We start from the raw sequence: 16,473 nt of genomic DNA, 5'->3' as shown, positions 1-16,473 counted from the left end.
CCGGCCTGTGCTCTCGGCTCCCCTCTGCTGTCCTTTCTGCCTCATGGGGGTTCTCCTTCCAACCTCCTTGGGGAGGCCAGCCCTGACTGCTCAGACCAAGTTAGTTCCCCTGCGGACTAAAAGCACAGGCATGGACCCTGGGTCTGCCACTTACTGGCCAAGTGACCTTGGGCTGTTACACCTCTCTCTGGGTCTCAGTCTCCTCATCTGTCTAATGGGTATAATAGTGGCACCTACTTCAGGGTTGCTGCCATCATCAGATGACTTAATGTATGTGATGTTCGTAGAACGATGACCAGCACGCAGAAGGAACTGTAGAGACTATGTACACAGTTGTAATATGAATTATTTGAATAATTTCTGTTTAATGCCTATCACTCCAAAGTAGATGGAACTTTTTCGTGCTGTATCCCGTGAACATGTTGAATTAATGAATGAATGAAAGAAAGTGGCCACAGAGAGGCCGAGGTCACGCGGGTCTCCTGCCAGTGGCTGCACATTTTAACCATTTGCTCTTGAGTGGAGACAGTATTACTCTTTGTTGCAAGCGGCTGTTACCCTCTTGACCTACAAAATATACGTACGTGAAGAGAGAGGCTACAGGAGGAATTAACAACACGCAGATACCTGAGTGTCCTGAAATATTTTAAGTGAAAATTCATTGTGGCCTCTTGTGTGTTGATTTCTCTGCTGGCTTCTTCCAGCCTGTGAGGGAGGTCCCCACGCTGCCATTTTACGGATGAGGAAACTGAGCTTTGGGCAGGTGAGGGCACCTGCCCAGGGCACAGAGCTGGTAGGTAGTGATGTTCGTTCTGTCACCCAGGTTCTGCCCTCTTCCCACAACACACAGTCGCCACGGTTATGCACGTCATCCGCACGTGGTGCTGACCAGAAAGTCCGAGGCAGAGCAGCCAGACAGCTCCTGAGAAAAGCCAGAAGTCCTTACCCTGGAGGAAGGGCCCAGAAGGATGGTGAGACCTGGTTTAGGTGCAGAGCTTTGTGGGACCTCTGCTTTCAGAGCCCAGGGTCAACAGTCTAGCGACCAGCTCAAAGGAGCAGGAAGAGAAATGCTCGTCCAGAAGATAGGCAGGATTGTAGCCTTTCTGCCCCTTCTACTCCCTTTCATTCCTTCTTCCTTCCTTCCTTCCTTCCTTTCTTTCTTTCATTCCTTCTTTCCTTCTTTCTTTCTTTCCTTCTTTCCTTCTTTTTTCTTCCTTTCTTTCCTTCTTTCTTTCATTCTTTCCTTCCTTCTTTCTTTTGTTCTTTCCTTTTTCTTTCCTTCCTTCTTTCTTTCCTTCTTTCCTTCTTTCTTTCTCCCTTCCTTTCTTTCTTTCCCTCTTTTTCTTTTTCTTTCTCTCTCTTTCTCTCTTTCTTCCTCCTTCCTTTTCTTCCTTCTTTCTTTTTCTTTATTTCTTTCTTCCTTCCTTCCTTCTTTCCTTCCTTTTTCTTTCTTTCTTTTTCTTTCTCTCTTCATTTCTTCCTTTCTTTCTCTCTCCCTTTCTTTCCTTTCTTCCTTCCTTCCTTCCTTCCTTCCTTTCTTTCTTTCTTTCTCCCTTCCTCCCTCCCTCCCTCCCTCCCTTCCTTCCTCCCTTATCTGTCTCTCTCCCTCTCGTCTCGCTCTCTCTCCCTCTGGCTGAAGCAAAGCCACGTGACATTGCGAATCTGCTCCTGGACATGAGATTCCAGAAAGGAGTAAATCACTGCAGCTTGTTTAACTGTGCTCTGAAGGACCAGCAGTCTACTTGCTAATAAGCAAGTGCCGCCTGCAGTGAGCTGACCTCATTAAACCCTCTCACGGCTCCTCTGGCTGTGCACATTGCAGCCCCTCTGCCCCTTACTCATTTCTAAAGTGCATTGCGTGCTTGTGGAAAGGGCTCATCTTAGACCACCAACCCTTTCAGCAAACACTGCACCCTCCCTGGCGCTGTTTTGGCAGCAAGCGGGCGTTGCTGAGTGTAGCTGGATTTGAACCCAGGACTCAGGACCACAGGGCTCACTATTCTTCCCCTTGACCGTAGCCAGTCCCCTCACATTGTCCTTCTGTGGTTTCCTCCATCAGCAATGCATACCTGAATTGCTAAAAAAGCCACCCTTTTAAAATAGCGTTTAAATGGGATGAGATCTCACAAATGGAAGGAATTCAAATGTGTCCTTTGAAATAGGAATCTGAGGGGCAGAGTGTTCCTGCCTGAAGGTTCAGCCAACCAGCCCAAGGTCTGCAGAGCTGTTGACTGCCAGCCACACTCCTATCTCTAGGCTCCCTTTCTGCACTTGCATCCTGGAATCTCACCTGCTCCGACTCTTGGGAGTTCTTCAGCGAATTCTTACCTCCAGAAAGATGTAATGAAAGAACAAGAGTGGCGTTGTGGTTCTGGGTTCCTGGATTCTCCTTTGCCCAGCGGCTTTGCTGTGTGGAGAGTGATGCCCGCCTGTCTCCCGAGTCCTTGAGGACGGGGAGCCGGGGGAAGCTGGGCGGGAAGGCGTGGAGGGGCTTCTGGTCCAGAGGCAGTTGGATGAGGAAGTACGTGCCCTGATGGGATTGCCCCCCCCCCCCCCCCCCCAGTTCTGTGCAGCAAAATATTTGGAGCGGGCTTCCCTGGTGGCGCAGTGGTTGAGAGTCTGCCTGCCGATGCAGGAGACACGGGTTCGAGCCCTGGTCTGGGAAGATCCCACATGCCGCGGAGCAACTGGGCCCGTGAGCCACAACTACTGAGCCTGCGCGTCTGGAGCCTGTGCTCCGCAACAAGAGAGGCCGCGATAGTGAGAGGCCCGCGCACCGCGATGAAGAGTGGCCCCCGCTTGCCGCAACTAGAGAAAGCCCTCACACAGAAACGAAGACCCAACACAGCCATAAATAATAAATAAATAAATATTTAAATAAGTAAAAATTAAAAAAAATATATTTGGAGCAGGTTATCCAGGGATGCTTAGTTCTATGTTAAAATTATTTCTACATCTTAGGAACAAGATGGAATTAATTTCGTGCGGATTTATTTAAGTGAACACGGATTGGATTGGCGGTGGCTGGTGAGCAAGCCACACACTGGTTGGTTCAGAGACGGAAAGGGAGCTGAGGGAGGAGGTAGATACTTGCTCAATATTGTCTTCAGACCTCAGCCGCTAATCAGGGCGTGAACCAGCGGCTTGGAGACTTCAGCCCCTAGGTTACAAAATATTATCTTGATTCAATCGAGAAGCTCTCTTGGGGAGGGGGGCTTCTAATTATTATTTGGGATGTTTGCATTTAGCTCAGAAGAGTAAAACCTACATAGTCGTATTCAGAAATATTACTGAAATATTGTCATTTCCCAGTCAAAATAGAAAACATTTTTTGACTCTCTGCAGAAACACATGATAAAAGTAAACCAATGACTAAGAAACTTAAGCCCTTTAAGAAATCTGGATTTGTAAAGAGATGCTACAAAGGGAGAAACGAGCAAAGTAGGATCTTGAAAGCTTTGTCAGAAGGCCACACAATGAGCTCACTTTATATCCCTGGGAATTCTCACCAGAAGTAAAGTCCTGTGTTTTGACCCTGGAAAGCATGTGACATTTCACTGCATGGTACCAGCCCCAGCTGGGAAATAACCAACAGCTGCTTTGGGGAGCACCTCAAATACTGTGCAAATAGATGCACCAGGAAAATCTGGTCCTTTTTACCTATTGACCAAACTGCATTTCCAGATGCCTATGATTCAGGTATTTCAGACAAGCAGCTGGGGTGGGGAGGACAGGCTGTGTCTCCTGTAGAACCCCACTCAGGCCACCTAGTGTCTACTGTTGTATCTTGCTCCTTCCTGTAACCCCTGGGCTGAGTGTAGGGGAACCCACGCCCTCAATGTCATTTCTGTCAACGTTTGGAGAGTATGAAAAGCATCCCTGACTTACACTGTCTGCCCCGTCCTTCGGGGTTGCGTCTACAACGAACTGCTCGTACATTTCCTGCTATAGAACCATTATATTTCCAAGACAAGATAAACATTCCAAAATGTCCTAAAGTTTATATCTTTAGTATAAATACAAGTCTGTATTTCAATGTTATATTCGAAATTGAAAAAAACAAGCGATGAATTTCAGGTTTTATTTCATGAGATGTTCTAGCTGCAGAGTCTTGCTAGCATATGACTAGGGGAATTCTAAATGAATCCTGGATGGAATATTCTGAACTGGACGGGCAGATAAACTCCAAATTAATGCTGAACAGAATTTGCTTATTCCTTTGAGTAAGTGTAATAACGGTGAGGAAAATGGTGGTGCCATAACGGTTTCAGTCTATGGGGAAGGCAGAGCAAGGCCTCCTATTTGTAATGTAAACCTTTCAGTGTAATATAATTGTTAAAATTTTGTTATAAATTACTCAGTTAACCTTAGCGTATTTGCTGTACTCCCCTTAGAAAAAGATGGTTCTTCAGTTTTTCATAAATCAGAATTCAGCTGAAACCAGGGTTTTTATTTATCTTTAGTTGAATAACTTTTTATTACTTTTTAAAAGTTTTTTAAAAATCTAATTCACTCAACTATCTCCACATAGTGATGTATGTTAAAAAGGTTAGTATCTATCATATTTTTAATGTGAAGAAACCGCTCTATTTTGTACCCTAGAGGGTCTTATGTACAACCCAAGCCAGGTAACCAGAGAAATAGGAGCTAATCTTACATTTCCTAGTTTTGGGCTTGTGATTCAGATGACAGAGTCACCCCAGGGCACTAGGTAGCTTGTGTAAATTAACTAGAAAGCGACAAAGCCCTGTGAATTAATCAAAATGGAATAAAATGTTTGTGTAACAATTAGTGATGAGCATTTGAGAGCCAAGAATAATTTTATCCCTTATTTTCCCTCTTTTAGGTTCCGTAAATGAAAAGTTACCCCAACGGGAAGGCACAGGAAAAACAGGTAACTATCTTAAAATGAACTTCCTTGATACATTACTACAGCGAATCTAATCTATGCCTTAAAATAACTTCTCAAGTTAAAATGTCAATGTATATCAGTGATGGTAATGAGAACTGAAGCCCTTTGTTAATTATTTATTCATACAGCAAACGTTTATTCGACCCTTAGGGTTGTTGGGACCTGGCAGGTGCTGGGCACGTGACCTGCTGGGTGACCCACTTGTGTCCGCGTCAGGGCTTCTTAGACGTGGCTTGTGTTGGGACCACCTGTGGACGGTGTTAGGATCATCCCGGGTCTATATCTGTGCAGAGGACTCCAGGGCTGGCACGAGCCTCTAGCATAGCAGCTGTCGGAGGTCACTAATGGAGCTCTGCCTGCTGTTCCTCATAAGAAGGTGGCTGTTTCCATCTATGACAGTCACTCCTTCTGGGACCAGTACCCCAAGAACCAGACGGAGCAGGGAGCATTTCCTTTGGAAATCATCCCACGGCTCCTGGAGCATCTCCGCTGGCTGCCGCAAGCCCACCGTGACCTCTTTGCCCTTCCCTCAGCTGTCACCCGTTAGTCCCAATGACACATTTTCTGTCTTTATATTATATCAACCTGTGAAGTCAGAATCTATTTTTAAGATGAAATAAAAATAATGTACCAACATCTTAAGTACTTTTTTTTCCTGAGGTAGGTTATAGTATATGAACCAGTAATAGAGAAAAGTGATAGGAAGTCAAAAGACCCCAGTTTTATTCAACCCAGGTCTTTTAAGTGTGTATTGAAATCACGGTGGCCACTGTCCTTGCCCTGGAAAGACTGTAGAGTCTTTGTATCATTAAGATAAATCCATGAGATCCACACAGATTGGCACACGAGTAAATGCCAGCTGTGTAGACAGCACGCAGGGCGGGCACAGACGAGGGCGGAATTGGAGCGGTTTCACAGAGGAGGAGGAGTTGAGTGGAGCACGGTGGGTGTGAAAGCTGGGGCAGGTGTGGCGTGGGCAGAGACCCTCACAGGTGGGGAGAAGAGCCCAGTTCGTAGGTGAGAGAGGGACCGGCAGGTGGGGTCAGGACACTGGCTCGGGACAGGGTTTCCGTGTGGGAAGGGGGAGATGAAGTTGGGGTGAGCATTCTGGTATGTTTTAGAGGAGAGGAAGTATACATGTTCGTGGTGAGAAACAGGAGTCAAATGCTGAAAGGGAGGCGGAGGGAAGTACTCTTCCAGGCGCCCGCACCCAATCCTGTTCATGGTGATACAGGTTGAATCCACTGTAAAAATACTTAAAAAATCCCCGGGGAATTGGCACGTGGGCTCAGAAGTGGATTTAAGGGAAGAACACGTTCCTTCTACTGAAGCCCCTTGATCTACGGACGTGCCTGTCAGAGGAAATACCTGAGAATAAGTAACGAAGCTGGTTTAAAAAGAGACATTTAACAAACTCCCCTGGAGGGAAAGTGAAAGGCACCAAGCTGTCCATGACTTTGCTTCATTTTCGGAAGGCTGAGCCCAGTAAGGTGCCAGTGGGCTAGTTGCACCGGGACAGACTCTCAAGGGGCCAGAGCATGGTGGTGGGTGAGAGGATCATGCTGCCCGGGGGGCCTACGGCCAAGGCAGGAATGTAGAGGCCTCTGGTGCTGGCATTAGGGGCGGGGGAGGGAGAGGCGTGGGGGCCGGCACCCATCATTGTCCCTCAGGGACGCCCCCCATCACCTCTCGCCGTGGTTAGCTCGGCTGAGAACTCAGACTGGCCTGGACCCAGGGAGCAGACTGGGGCTGCTGGCCCCAAAGTGGTGGTCTGCTTAGGCCTCAGCAAAAAGGTGCAACATTAGCTATGTACTTTATGGTTGTCATTCCAAAGGATGTTTAAATACGCTAAGACTTTTCTCAGTATGTTCTGTTAAGACTTTCAAATATGTTAAATATGTTTTAAATATGTTCCCCATTTCATTCTTGGAAGAAGATTATAGAATATTCAATAGCAAAATACTTCTAGTTTATTGCTACTATCATTATTTGACTTGGCTATTTCAGATAAATGACGCTACATTTTGTCAGTATCTTGACAGATAACAAGCTTTTTTTCTGGAGATAGTTAAATGTTAAAGAATTTTTAAAATATTCTTTTTGGTTTTCCCCTGAAAAGAACTTATGGGAAACTTCATTTTTACTCTTCAGATAGCTGGGATAGACAGTAATGAGTCACAGTTAGCTACATAAGCCAAGTGGCTGCTCCTTCTCTCTGCCACTGCTTGCTGTATTTTGATTCTGAAGTTATTAAAAAAAAAAAAAAAATCACACGAATAAAAACACTAGGATGGTTCTCGAGAGCCCCCCGCAGTGTGCTTTGTAACAGCGTCCCTGGCTGGGGCCCCCTTGCCTGGGCGGCTTCTAGAAGCTTGCTTACCAGGGAACCCAACGAGTGTTTTTGAACTAATTCCATAAAGACCGTGTCCTTGGAATAATGTTTTCAGTGAAATGGCGTAGAGCTTTCTAATGCACACTCGTCCCTCTCCTCTGACACTCTCACCCGGTTCCCCACCGGCCTCTCACGTGTCGACACAGGAGGCCTGAGGGGTCGAGAGACCCACGGGGCACAGTCCGGGGCCTGGGTCTCCATCCCTGCCTTCCACTCTGGGACACAGGGGCACAGCAAGGATGCCAGACCCCCGCCCCCCAGGTCCCCCCATTACTGCCGTCCCTCCCTCATCCGTCCGGTTGGCTCCAATGGTTTACGTCACACCTAACCCTTCCCCTTGAGGTCTGTTTGGAGCTTTGAGCCTCTGTATGGTTTACTGAGTGCTGGGGTGGGGTTTGGTGGATCGTGGGGTGTATGCAATCCTTAGGGTCCATCCTGTATGCACACTTACTTCACTTACTCTCATAATTGTAGTCTCCTTGCAAATCTTTTCCGTTCTGAATTCAGATGATGCCTCAGCTCCAGCGCTGGAGACACAGCCTCAAGGAGATGAGGAAGGTGAGTGTCGGTGGGGAGTTGTGTTGGGGGTAGGGCGCGGGCCTGGGGCTGCAGCCACGTGCTCTTGCGGGGACTGTCCGGGACGGGCTGGGTTGGCCTTTCCCACCTTTTTGAGGCCCCGCCATCCCTCCTGAGGGCTCCTGAGTGTTGCCGTGGTGCTCTCACACAGCACACGCAGAGGCCTTTCTTTAAGTCCAAGTCTCTGAGTTGAAATTTTATCTGAATAACATGAAATATATATTTCCAAAGCGTGCGCTAACATATGTCATTTCCCCCGCTCATCCTTCATGTCATGTGATCACCACCTTTACAAAGACCAGTTTTGTGAAGTCACATGTATAGAGATGTTTCGGAGGCTTACTGAATTTTGTGGTTATGAGAAGGATGGATTGCCTACTCTTAGCCTTTAATACATTGTTGTAGGTATTTGCCACTGTATCACCAATTCTCGGGTCGAAAGGGGTCAGGTTTGAAGACCAAGTGTAAGGAATGCACATAATAAATAAAGATCAAAGGGTAGGATGACATCGTGCTTTGAAAATAATAATAACAAGGATAATCATAATAACTAACTTTTGCTTGGCACTAAATGCCATGGATTCTGTTACTTGAGCCCATTTGAGCCCTCAGAACCCCATATCACAGATGAGAACTTGTCCGACGCCCCAAAGCCAATAGATGACGAAGGCGCGTCTGACCAGCTGGTGGGCTTCAGTGTGGTTCTCGGGCACGTGGTATACTGATCACACCGTAAATATTCAGTTACATTTGTTAATATTACTACCGAAGATCTGTTCCCAGAATGTTGTAGGCAAAAATTACGTTTTACATACTGCACTTTGTATTGAATCTTTCAACTGAGTGAAGACCCTGTGTGTTACATGAATATCCATCTTTACCACACAAGGATATGTTTTTATACTTTGGGACTTTTTGCCAAAACCTGTTCTTTCCAGTGGAGCCTGTCTGGACTCATATCACTTTTATTTATACTTTTGGACAAAGAAAGAAAGGAAAAGGCATATGCTAAAGTTTTTAAAAATGTATGTTGTTTCCTTTCGTTTCATGCACATAATCATTTTATTATTTTTAAAAAATATCTACAATGTGTGTTTACTGATTATATTGATTTTTGGGGCTTTTAGACTGCTGAAATCTTTAATTGAGAGACTGTGTTTTCATGATGAATTAAAATAATCATTTTATTTTGGTTCATTAGATATTGCATCACGATACCCCACGCTTTGGACTGAACAAGTTAAAAGTCGACAGAACAAAACCAATAAGAATTCAGGTAAAAAGGAGCCCAATGTGACTTAGTTAATGGACCTGGAAAGTGGTCTTGTTTTCTAGAAGTTACATGCAGAGCACATCTTTTTTCCTGGTTACCAATGAGTCATGCAAATAATGCCATGGCTTGCCCACCAAAATACAGTTCAAATTTGAGTGTTTTATTAAATATGGTAAGTTATATATAGAACATATTATAGAGAATAGTTAACATTTTTTTCTCAGAAATTATCATCATGGGTAAGTTTTTCCTATTGCATAAAGACATTAACCTGTACTTTTCTCTTGTGAACTTTAGAAACTGAGTTAGTTTTGTTCAATCTTGTCACTGTATTTCCAAAAGTTACCTAATTTGGTTTGCTTCTGTACCATATAGACTAGTACATGGGAAATTAGTTCAAACATTGAATGTTTCAGATTTATTGGTGGACCTTGACATTCAGGGGATTTCACTGCTGCTCAGGGGAGCATCAATGTGGCAGTACTTAAACTTAATTTGAGAAACAAATATAAAATTATTGTAAAAATGTCATTGGAAACGTACATAGTTTTAAAAAGCAGTTTTAATTGTCAGTAGGAAGCTATTCAGGGTTCGACAGAGTTAGTTCCGTATAAGTTCACAGAACAAGTACGTTTGTATTTCACCTATTACTTTCTATTACCAGATTTTCAGGCCTTACATGACCTGTCAATTATAATTAACTAATAAAAACAGTGCAAACTTGCAGTATTTAGTGGGACTGAAAATACTGCTTCAGGAAATTCCAGTTTACGTAAGTTACCCTACACTGTAATTTGATTTAAATCAGCCTAAATGTGTAGAACACAAAAAGGTGACATTGAGTTGACTTGTAGACATGGGGCATGAAATTATGAGGTTATATCTGTATTTAATGCCAGTTGTCCAGATACATGCTCTTTCTGAGGGTCCAAAGAAAGTCAGCCCTAGTTAGTATTTTCAGATGTTAAATATAGTATTTACTTTATTAAGTTTAGTGATAAAATGGCAAACAATCATAGATTTTACATAATGACCACCATTGTCACTGAGATTTCAATGTCAGAAGAGTTTCGTTTGTACTTAATTTTTATTTTTAAAAGATACTTTTAGTAATAATCTTCTTTGGTAGAAGTAGACACATTTATTTAACAAAACATAAATAATTTGTGACTTTTTGTTATTCTGTGTTTTTAAAAATTTACCTTGTTTGTTGGTACTCTTTCATGTTCCTTTATAGAAGAAGCCAAACTGAGAATGCATTGCTTTTTTTCTCTGGTGTTTCTTTATATCAGTTAAAAGTACTATTCACCCCCCCACCCAAGTTTGCACTAAGATAACATAATATTACTTACGTTACCAAACATGGGGAGTGTGATTGCCACGTGTAGTGAGGGAGGCCGTGTGGGTATGGGCAAATGTACTTTGGAGCATAAAGTGATAGTCGTTTTCAGAAGGGACCTCCTTGTAAAGGAAACAAAGTAATCCGAGTCTATGAAAATTTACACGTGATAGGCACTCAATACATGTTTATTTATTCCACGTGTTCCACGGCCACTTTGATGGTATCATTGCATTCTTATCTAAAGCAAACTAAATGAAACAAAAAATAAATACATAAATAACTAAAAGTTTGATCTAATCTACATACCATGACAGTTTCACTGCTAGACTTTTAGTAATTGAAATTTCAATATAAATATAAATGAAATATTCTTCTGTTGGTTCATTATGCAGGAAAAGCATCATTTTCATTATATGATTCAATATACATTAAGTGACAGAAACCTAAAATTGCATTTTACTTAAGAATGCGTGACTCAGTTTTTTTCTATTAATATATAATTGACAGTGTCTATTTCTTTATGTTCTTGAATCATCTTATTATATTCAATTTTATCATTCTATTTATAGAAGTTATAAAAATTGATTATGAAATTGTACCAGACAAGAGATTTTGTGACACACTGTTTAATTATATAAAATTAATTTATATCTCTATTTATTAAACTGATACTCTTGCCCTGTGGTACATTAAATAGGTTCTAGATTTCTGCCTGATTTCCTTTAAACCAATCTAGAATATTAAAGAAGAGTGCACTTTCTTTGTTAGTTGGAACAACAGTGATAACGGTAAGAGCAGCTAACGTTTCTTGTGCTTACGACGTGCTGGTACCTCACATGCACCGTTGCGCCTCTGTCCTGCTCCGCCGACACGGCAAGCCAGTGGGGCTGCTGCACTTCCCATCCCCGACTCTCAGAGGAGGAGAAGGCGGTTACAGCCAAGCCCAGACGGCATGGGCAGGGTCTCTGAGGATGGGAACTGCAATGCCACCTGACCACCCCACCCCCGGCCGTGCTTCTCACCACTGGCCTTCAGAGAGGGGACACCTCCTCCGCCCCACTGAGACATGGGGGCTCCTGGCATCACTGTCTGTGCTCACCTGGGTGACACAGCCGGGCCCCTGTTAAAATGCACCTGTGCTGCCTACAGCCATTGTCAGCCGTTAAACCTTCAGTTCGAATCCTTCATCACGCAGAGGGGACGGGGCAGAGAAAGCTGGAGGAGTGGGGACACAAGGGCGTTTCCCACGGTGGCTGCGGACGAGCGATGGGGACGGACCCTCTTGTGTCTTCCAGCCTGACCCCCCCGCTCGTCCCCTTTCTCATTTCCCCCAAGACCCTTCTTCCTGGCCCTCTCCGGCCTCAGACTGCTCCCCGAGCAAACCGCGCACTGTCTTACCTACATTCTTATTTCCTATCCCTGCTCCTGGGAAGGCGCGCTTTGCTTTTCAAATATTCTCAAGTCTGGGTCACCGCTGGGTCCGCTGGGGCCCAGCTCCTGGCGCGCAGACGGCGTCGTCCCGGCCCCCGCGCGCGCCCACCTGCGCGCGCCCCCCGACGCCCTCCGTCTGCGCGCCCGCTGGCATCACTCGTCCCGTGCGCTCCGGGCCCCTTTTGCACGCTCAGCTCTGCCCTTGTGACGGGACCCGGCGCACACAGCCCGAGCGTGCAGTCCACACCCCCAGGTCCCCAGGGCAGGGCGGGGGGCGGGGGGCTCCTCCCTCAGCCCTTCAGGGGGTGGGGGGCCGCGTTCCGGGGAGCTGTCCCTTCTAGACGCGGGACGGAGGCTCCCGTGCAGCCCGTTTCCTCGGGTCGGTAACCCGTCCAGCGGGTCCCGACGGCCAGCGTGATGGCTCACTGCGCGTCCACCCGGCCGAGCCACGGCCCCCAGCCTCTCGGTCAAGCACAGGTGTTCCCGTGAAGGCATTTTGCAGAAGAGAGTGACGTTTAGATGGGTGACTGAGGAAAGGAGGTTCCCCTCCACCCTGCGGCTTGCTCACCCAGCAGGAGGGCCCCCATGACGGCCCGTGGGGCGTGGCGTGGGCAGGCGGACTCTGTTTATCTTTTCCGTCAGGAGAGAAGGGAGGGCTCTCTGTTGTCTCATTGTTCGTTTCACGTAAATAGTGTGCCCGCTGAGTGGGCCCCTGGGCTCCTGTGCGGACACTGCTGGGCACCGGGCGTGCAGGGCTCTGCGGGGACCCAGGGCTTCGCTGGGGTCCACGGGCGGGCAGCGTGCAAGGTGGGTCCTGCGTCGGTGTCTCTGCCCTGCCCTGGGGAAAGAGATGCGTTCTGGCTTTGCCCCACACCTCCAGCGGTTGCCCCCGGAAACGTGAGCTCTAAGGGCCCGGAGTGGGTTGCCCTTTGATGTGTGCTGTGTGACAGTCCCCCTTGGAAACACCCGTGTTGGCCTCAGCTGTGATACACGGGAACCCCCTCGTCTATTCGCTTTAGGAGTCTGCGGTTTGGGAAGGCTGAGGTTCTTCCCCACCCTACTCAGGCCGCTCTCACCGTCTGGGGCCACGGTGCTTCCACAAGGCCCAGCCTGGCCAGCTAGGAGGTGGGCACTGGCCGGGGGCACTAGCGCCCGCTCCCAGCGGCTTCAGAGCGGGTGATGCTTCCTGAAGACCGAGAGCGCCAATCTGGGGCATCATCGGGCGTTTTGTTTCATTACTTATTCAAATCCCAAGTTGGCAGGGGAGCATGTCTGCTTTCTCTCTGCCTGTGGCTCTTCCGAGAGCTGAGCTCGAGCCAAGGAGATGGCCCCTTGGAGACCTCCAGAGGTGGGCCCTGAGTTCCAAGGCGCTGCGGATGGCTGCAGACCCAGGGCACACGCAAGCCGCTCAGCCGGCTCTGATAAACAAGCCCCTGGCTTTGGTGGTCTTCTCATTTGCGGTCTTTTTAAGTTTTGCATGTGAGCTGGAGGAAACCTAGAGGCCCCGGTTTTGCCATCTCTGAAACCCTCCTCCCACTTGGAAGAAAAATATTTTTTCCTCCCTAAACCATTAAAAATAGCTCTGTTTTATATCCAGGAGATGTTCTGTATCTCAGGATGTTCCACAGCTTTATGGGACCCCCTCAGTGGAAACATTTTTCTATTTTATTCGGGGTTGATAATTTTTGTTTTATTGCACATATTAAAATGATTGCCAAAAGATTATTATCTTTTGCTTCTGCTTTAAATCATGGTAAGTTGCATTCCCTGGGGGAAAAGAACACCAATTATATTTTCTTTCTTCCTTTTTAAGCTTTAAAACATTACTTCCTCATTTCCCTTTCTATTCCATTCTTCAAACATGACATTACAAAACATCAAGATGCCAGCTACATTCTTATAAAGTGTTGGTCATTTGAAGAGCTTAAAATATTAAAATAAATCAAATAGCTCCTTTTAAACGTGGACTGTAAAAGTGTGTTGTTTACCGATATTAATTAAGCTACCTAAAAATGTACAAGACAATTTATCCAAGTTACCTAACTATAAAAGGGAGTTTTAATTCCAATCATATTTAATTCTTAGATTTCAGTATTCAAACTCTGGTTAAATAATCAGGATGCAGCATTTCAACATAAGTACAGAGAAAAGCAATGGAAGTAAGCAAATTGTATCTGAGCTGGTTGAAAACAAACATCAGCCTATATACACACAGACCTTTGTATTCTCATCGTGTGAAAAACAAAAAAGGGTGTTCGACTTATTTATTCTCTCTGTATAAATGAGACTTAATCCATCGTTGAATTAATGAGGTCTGATGTTAAATAGTGTCCTTTGTAGGGCCATAGCTTACAATTTGTGGAAAGCTTATTTTGCATCAGGCGGAGTGCTATGTGATTTAATGCGTCATATAACCCACTTCTCACTTTCTTGTGGGTAAGAACACCTTTCAAAGTCTCCAGGTGGCTGGCAGGGGTTAGCCCAGGTCTGTGACTGCACATCAGACACGTGTCCCTTTCAAAGCCAACCCCCTTGCTGTGATGTGACTTCGGTCCCAGTTTCCCGAGGTGCCTCTGTTGTTGACGGTGGGTTAGGAGGCTGCCTCGCCCGGAAGCACCTGGACGGGTGCTGGCAGTTCTCGCCTGGCCGGGCTGTCCTCTGGGGAGGGCGGTGGCTCCAGAAGGGACGTGATGGGAGGCGACCCTGGGCAGAACCGCTCTCAGGCAGGCAGAGGGGGCGCCGCACACGAAGCCCCTCTTCACGTGGGAAGGACCACAGGGGACCAGGGCGGGGGCCAGACGGACCGCTCACGGCACGGGGACGCGGTGAGCTGAGCTGCTGTGGGCCCAGCCGTCGCTCTCCCCGAGGCCCTGGCTCTAGTGCCGGCTTCCTTCTGACTAGTTACGGCTGCTGCTCGGAGCCCCCGGGGCCTCGGGAAGGGCAGGGGCTGAGCTGGCTTCCCACAGGCACCGCGATCCCCATCAGCCTCTCTGAGCGCCAGTTCGGCACCTCATCTCCACGGCAACGGTGAGCTGACCTCGCGGGAATCGGGGCGTGTCCCAGGGAGCCCTGGCGCCCAGCGGGGCCATCAGAGTCCAGTGTGTAAGTAGGACTGGGGTTAATGCCCACTTGTTCACGTGCGAGCTCAGGCCTGGACTTTGCAAATAACAAGAGGACACTTCCTGAGAATCTCACTCGCGCGCGTGTGTGTTCACTACAGAGGTACTGGATACCTGCTTTGGAGAATTCGGGTGCTAGAAAGTGTGCGACGGGATTGGCAGGGCTGAGGGCAGGTTTCTGTGGCGGTGAAGTTCGTAGGGTTGTGTCCCGTCCTGGGCTGGTTTGCCGCGTGAACCAAATGAAAAGTCCCTTCTTGCTCTTCACACGTGTGAATAGAGCGTTAACAGGCCAGGTATCGCTGTGATCCTGTTTCTGTGGTCTTCCCATCAGTTGGATTAGAGACTAAATCAGGACTGATGCGGCTCATAAACAATGGAGGGTCTTTTTGGAAATGACTCACACAGTGAAACCCAGACTAGAATTCCCGCCTCACCCGCAAGGGCAGTGGAAGGCTATTCCGCCAACGGCCGCCTCTTCTCAACGGGCCCTGTCTTGTCATCCTCGCCGTTTAGACTGCTGGCTGATGCCCGGCTCTTGCCCAAGCCTGATGCACGGCCAGTTACAGTGACCTGCGTGACCTGGCTGTGTGGCCGGCGAGTTTGAAAAACGTTATTCAGTTGTTAAGGCTTTTGATTCACTCCCGGGAATGCTGTGGTGTGTGCACGTGTGCAAGTGTCTGTATACAATCAAGCAAGTATTAAGTACTTATTTTCTATCAAAAAATTACCTTTGTTTTTTAACAGATGCAACCTTTTTTTCCCTTACCTTCATTTGTCTTCATAGTTACCATCTTTCTCCTCTTTGCCTGCATCCTGAGTTTCCGTCTCAGCTAAGCACTGGTCTGGAAGTGTTCCTCTGCTTTTGCCTGAAAATCACATTAGTGGCTAAAGCCAGCATACATCAGGCTATTGTGTTTCAGATGACCAAAGATCTGCCTGTTACAAAAGATCTCATTTAAGTTATGGATTTAATAAAATATCTGCATCAAAACACAGAATGTCTAAGTAATATTACAGTTCTGTGTACTAAGACGTAGATCTGAAGATATTAGTAGTTTCTCAAACTACTTAGATCTTTTGTACCAGCCTATCTTATCCCAGACATACAAAAAGAGTGCAAAAATTTACCTAAGCAGCAAATCCAGGTGATTTGCTTAATGTTCCAGTTTACTTTGTATGATTATCATGGGGGCATAGGTTTCTAAATGACACACCAGGGTTTATGAGGAAGGGGAGGCGTAAATGTTGGAAGAAACGCACCTGCGATTCCGTGTCTAGACAGGAAGCTCACAAGTTCACCCTCGCTCTGGGGACCATCCTAGGGGAGCCCTGGTTCTCTGCGGCGGTGCAGGGACCCAGGTGCCTTCTCTCCTGGGCTCTGCGGCCCCATTCCGTGGATCGGTTTCAGGAAGGGGAGTACCACACGGA

General features: G+C 46.7%; 1 protein-coding gene across 2 annotated transcripts in view; it reads left to right on the top strand.

Moving 5' to 3' along the window:
• SMOC2 (SPARC related modular calcium binding 2) overlaps nucleotides 1-16,473 on the top strand; it is a 156,331-nt gene that overhangs the window by 66,496 nt on the left and 73,362 nt on the right. Inside the window, exons 5-7 of one of the 2 annotated variants that reach the window (XM_059941848.1) lie at nucleotides 4,847-4,894; nucleotides 7,812-7,862; nucleotides 9,082-9,156. In XM_059941848.1, coding sequence (XP_059797831.1) covers nucleotides 4,847-4,894; nucleotides 7,812-7,862; nucleotides 9,082-9,156 — 174 coding nt within the window. Of the gene's footprint in view, nucleotides 1-4,846; nucleotides 4,895-7,778; nucleotides 7,863-9,081; nucleotides 9,157-16,473 lie in introns of both variants that reach the window. The other variant, XM_059941847.1, reaches the window with a different exon arrangement.

The sequence above is a fragment of the Balaenoptera ricei genome, chromosome 12, assembly GCF_028023285.1.
Source record: "Balaenoptera ricei isolate mBalRic1 chromosome 12, mBalRic1.hap2, whole genome shotgun sequence".
Taxonomy (NCBI): domain Eukaryota; kingdom Metazoa; phylum Chordata; class Mammalia; order Artiodactyla; family Balaenopteridae; genus Balaenoptera; species Balaenoptera ricei.
The sequence above is the reverse complement of the archived record's forward strand: the minus strand, read 5'-3'. Positions and strand labels throughout refer to the sequence as shown.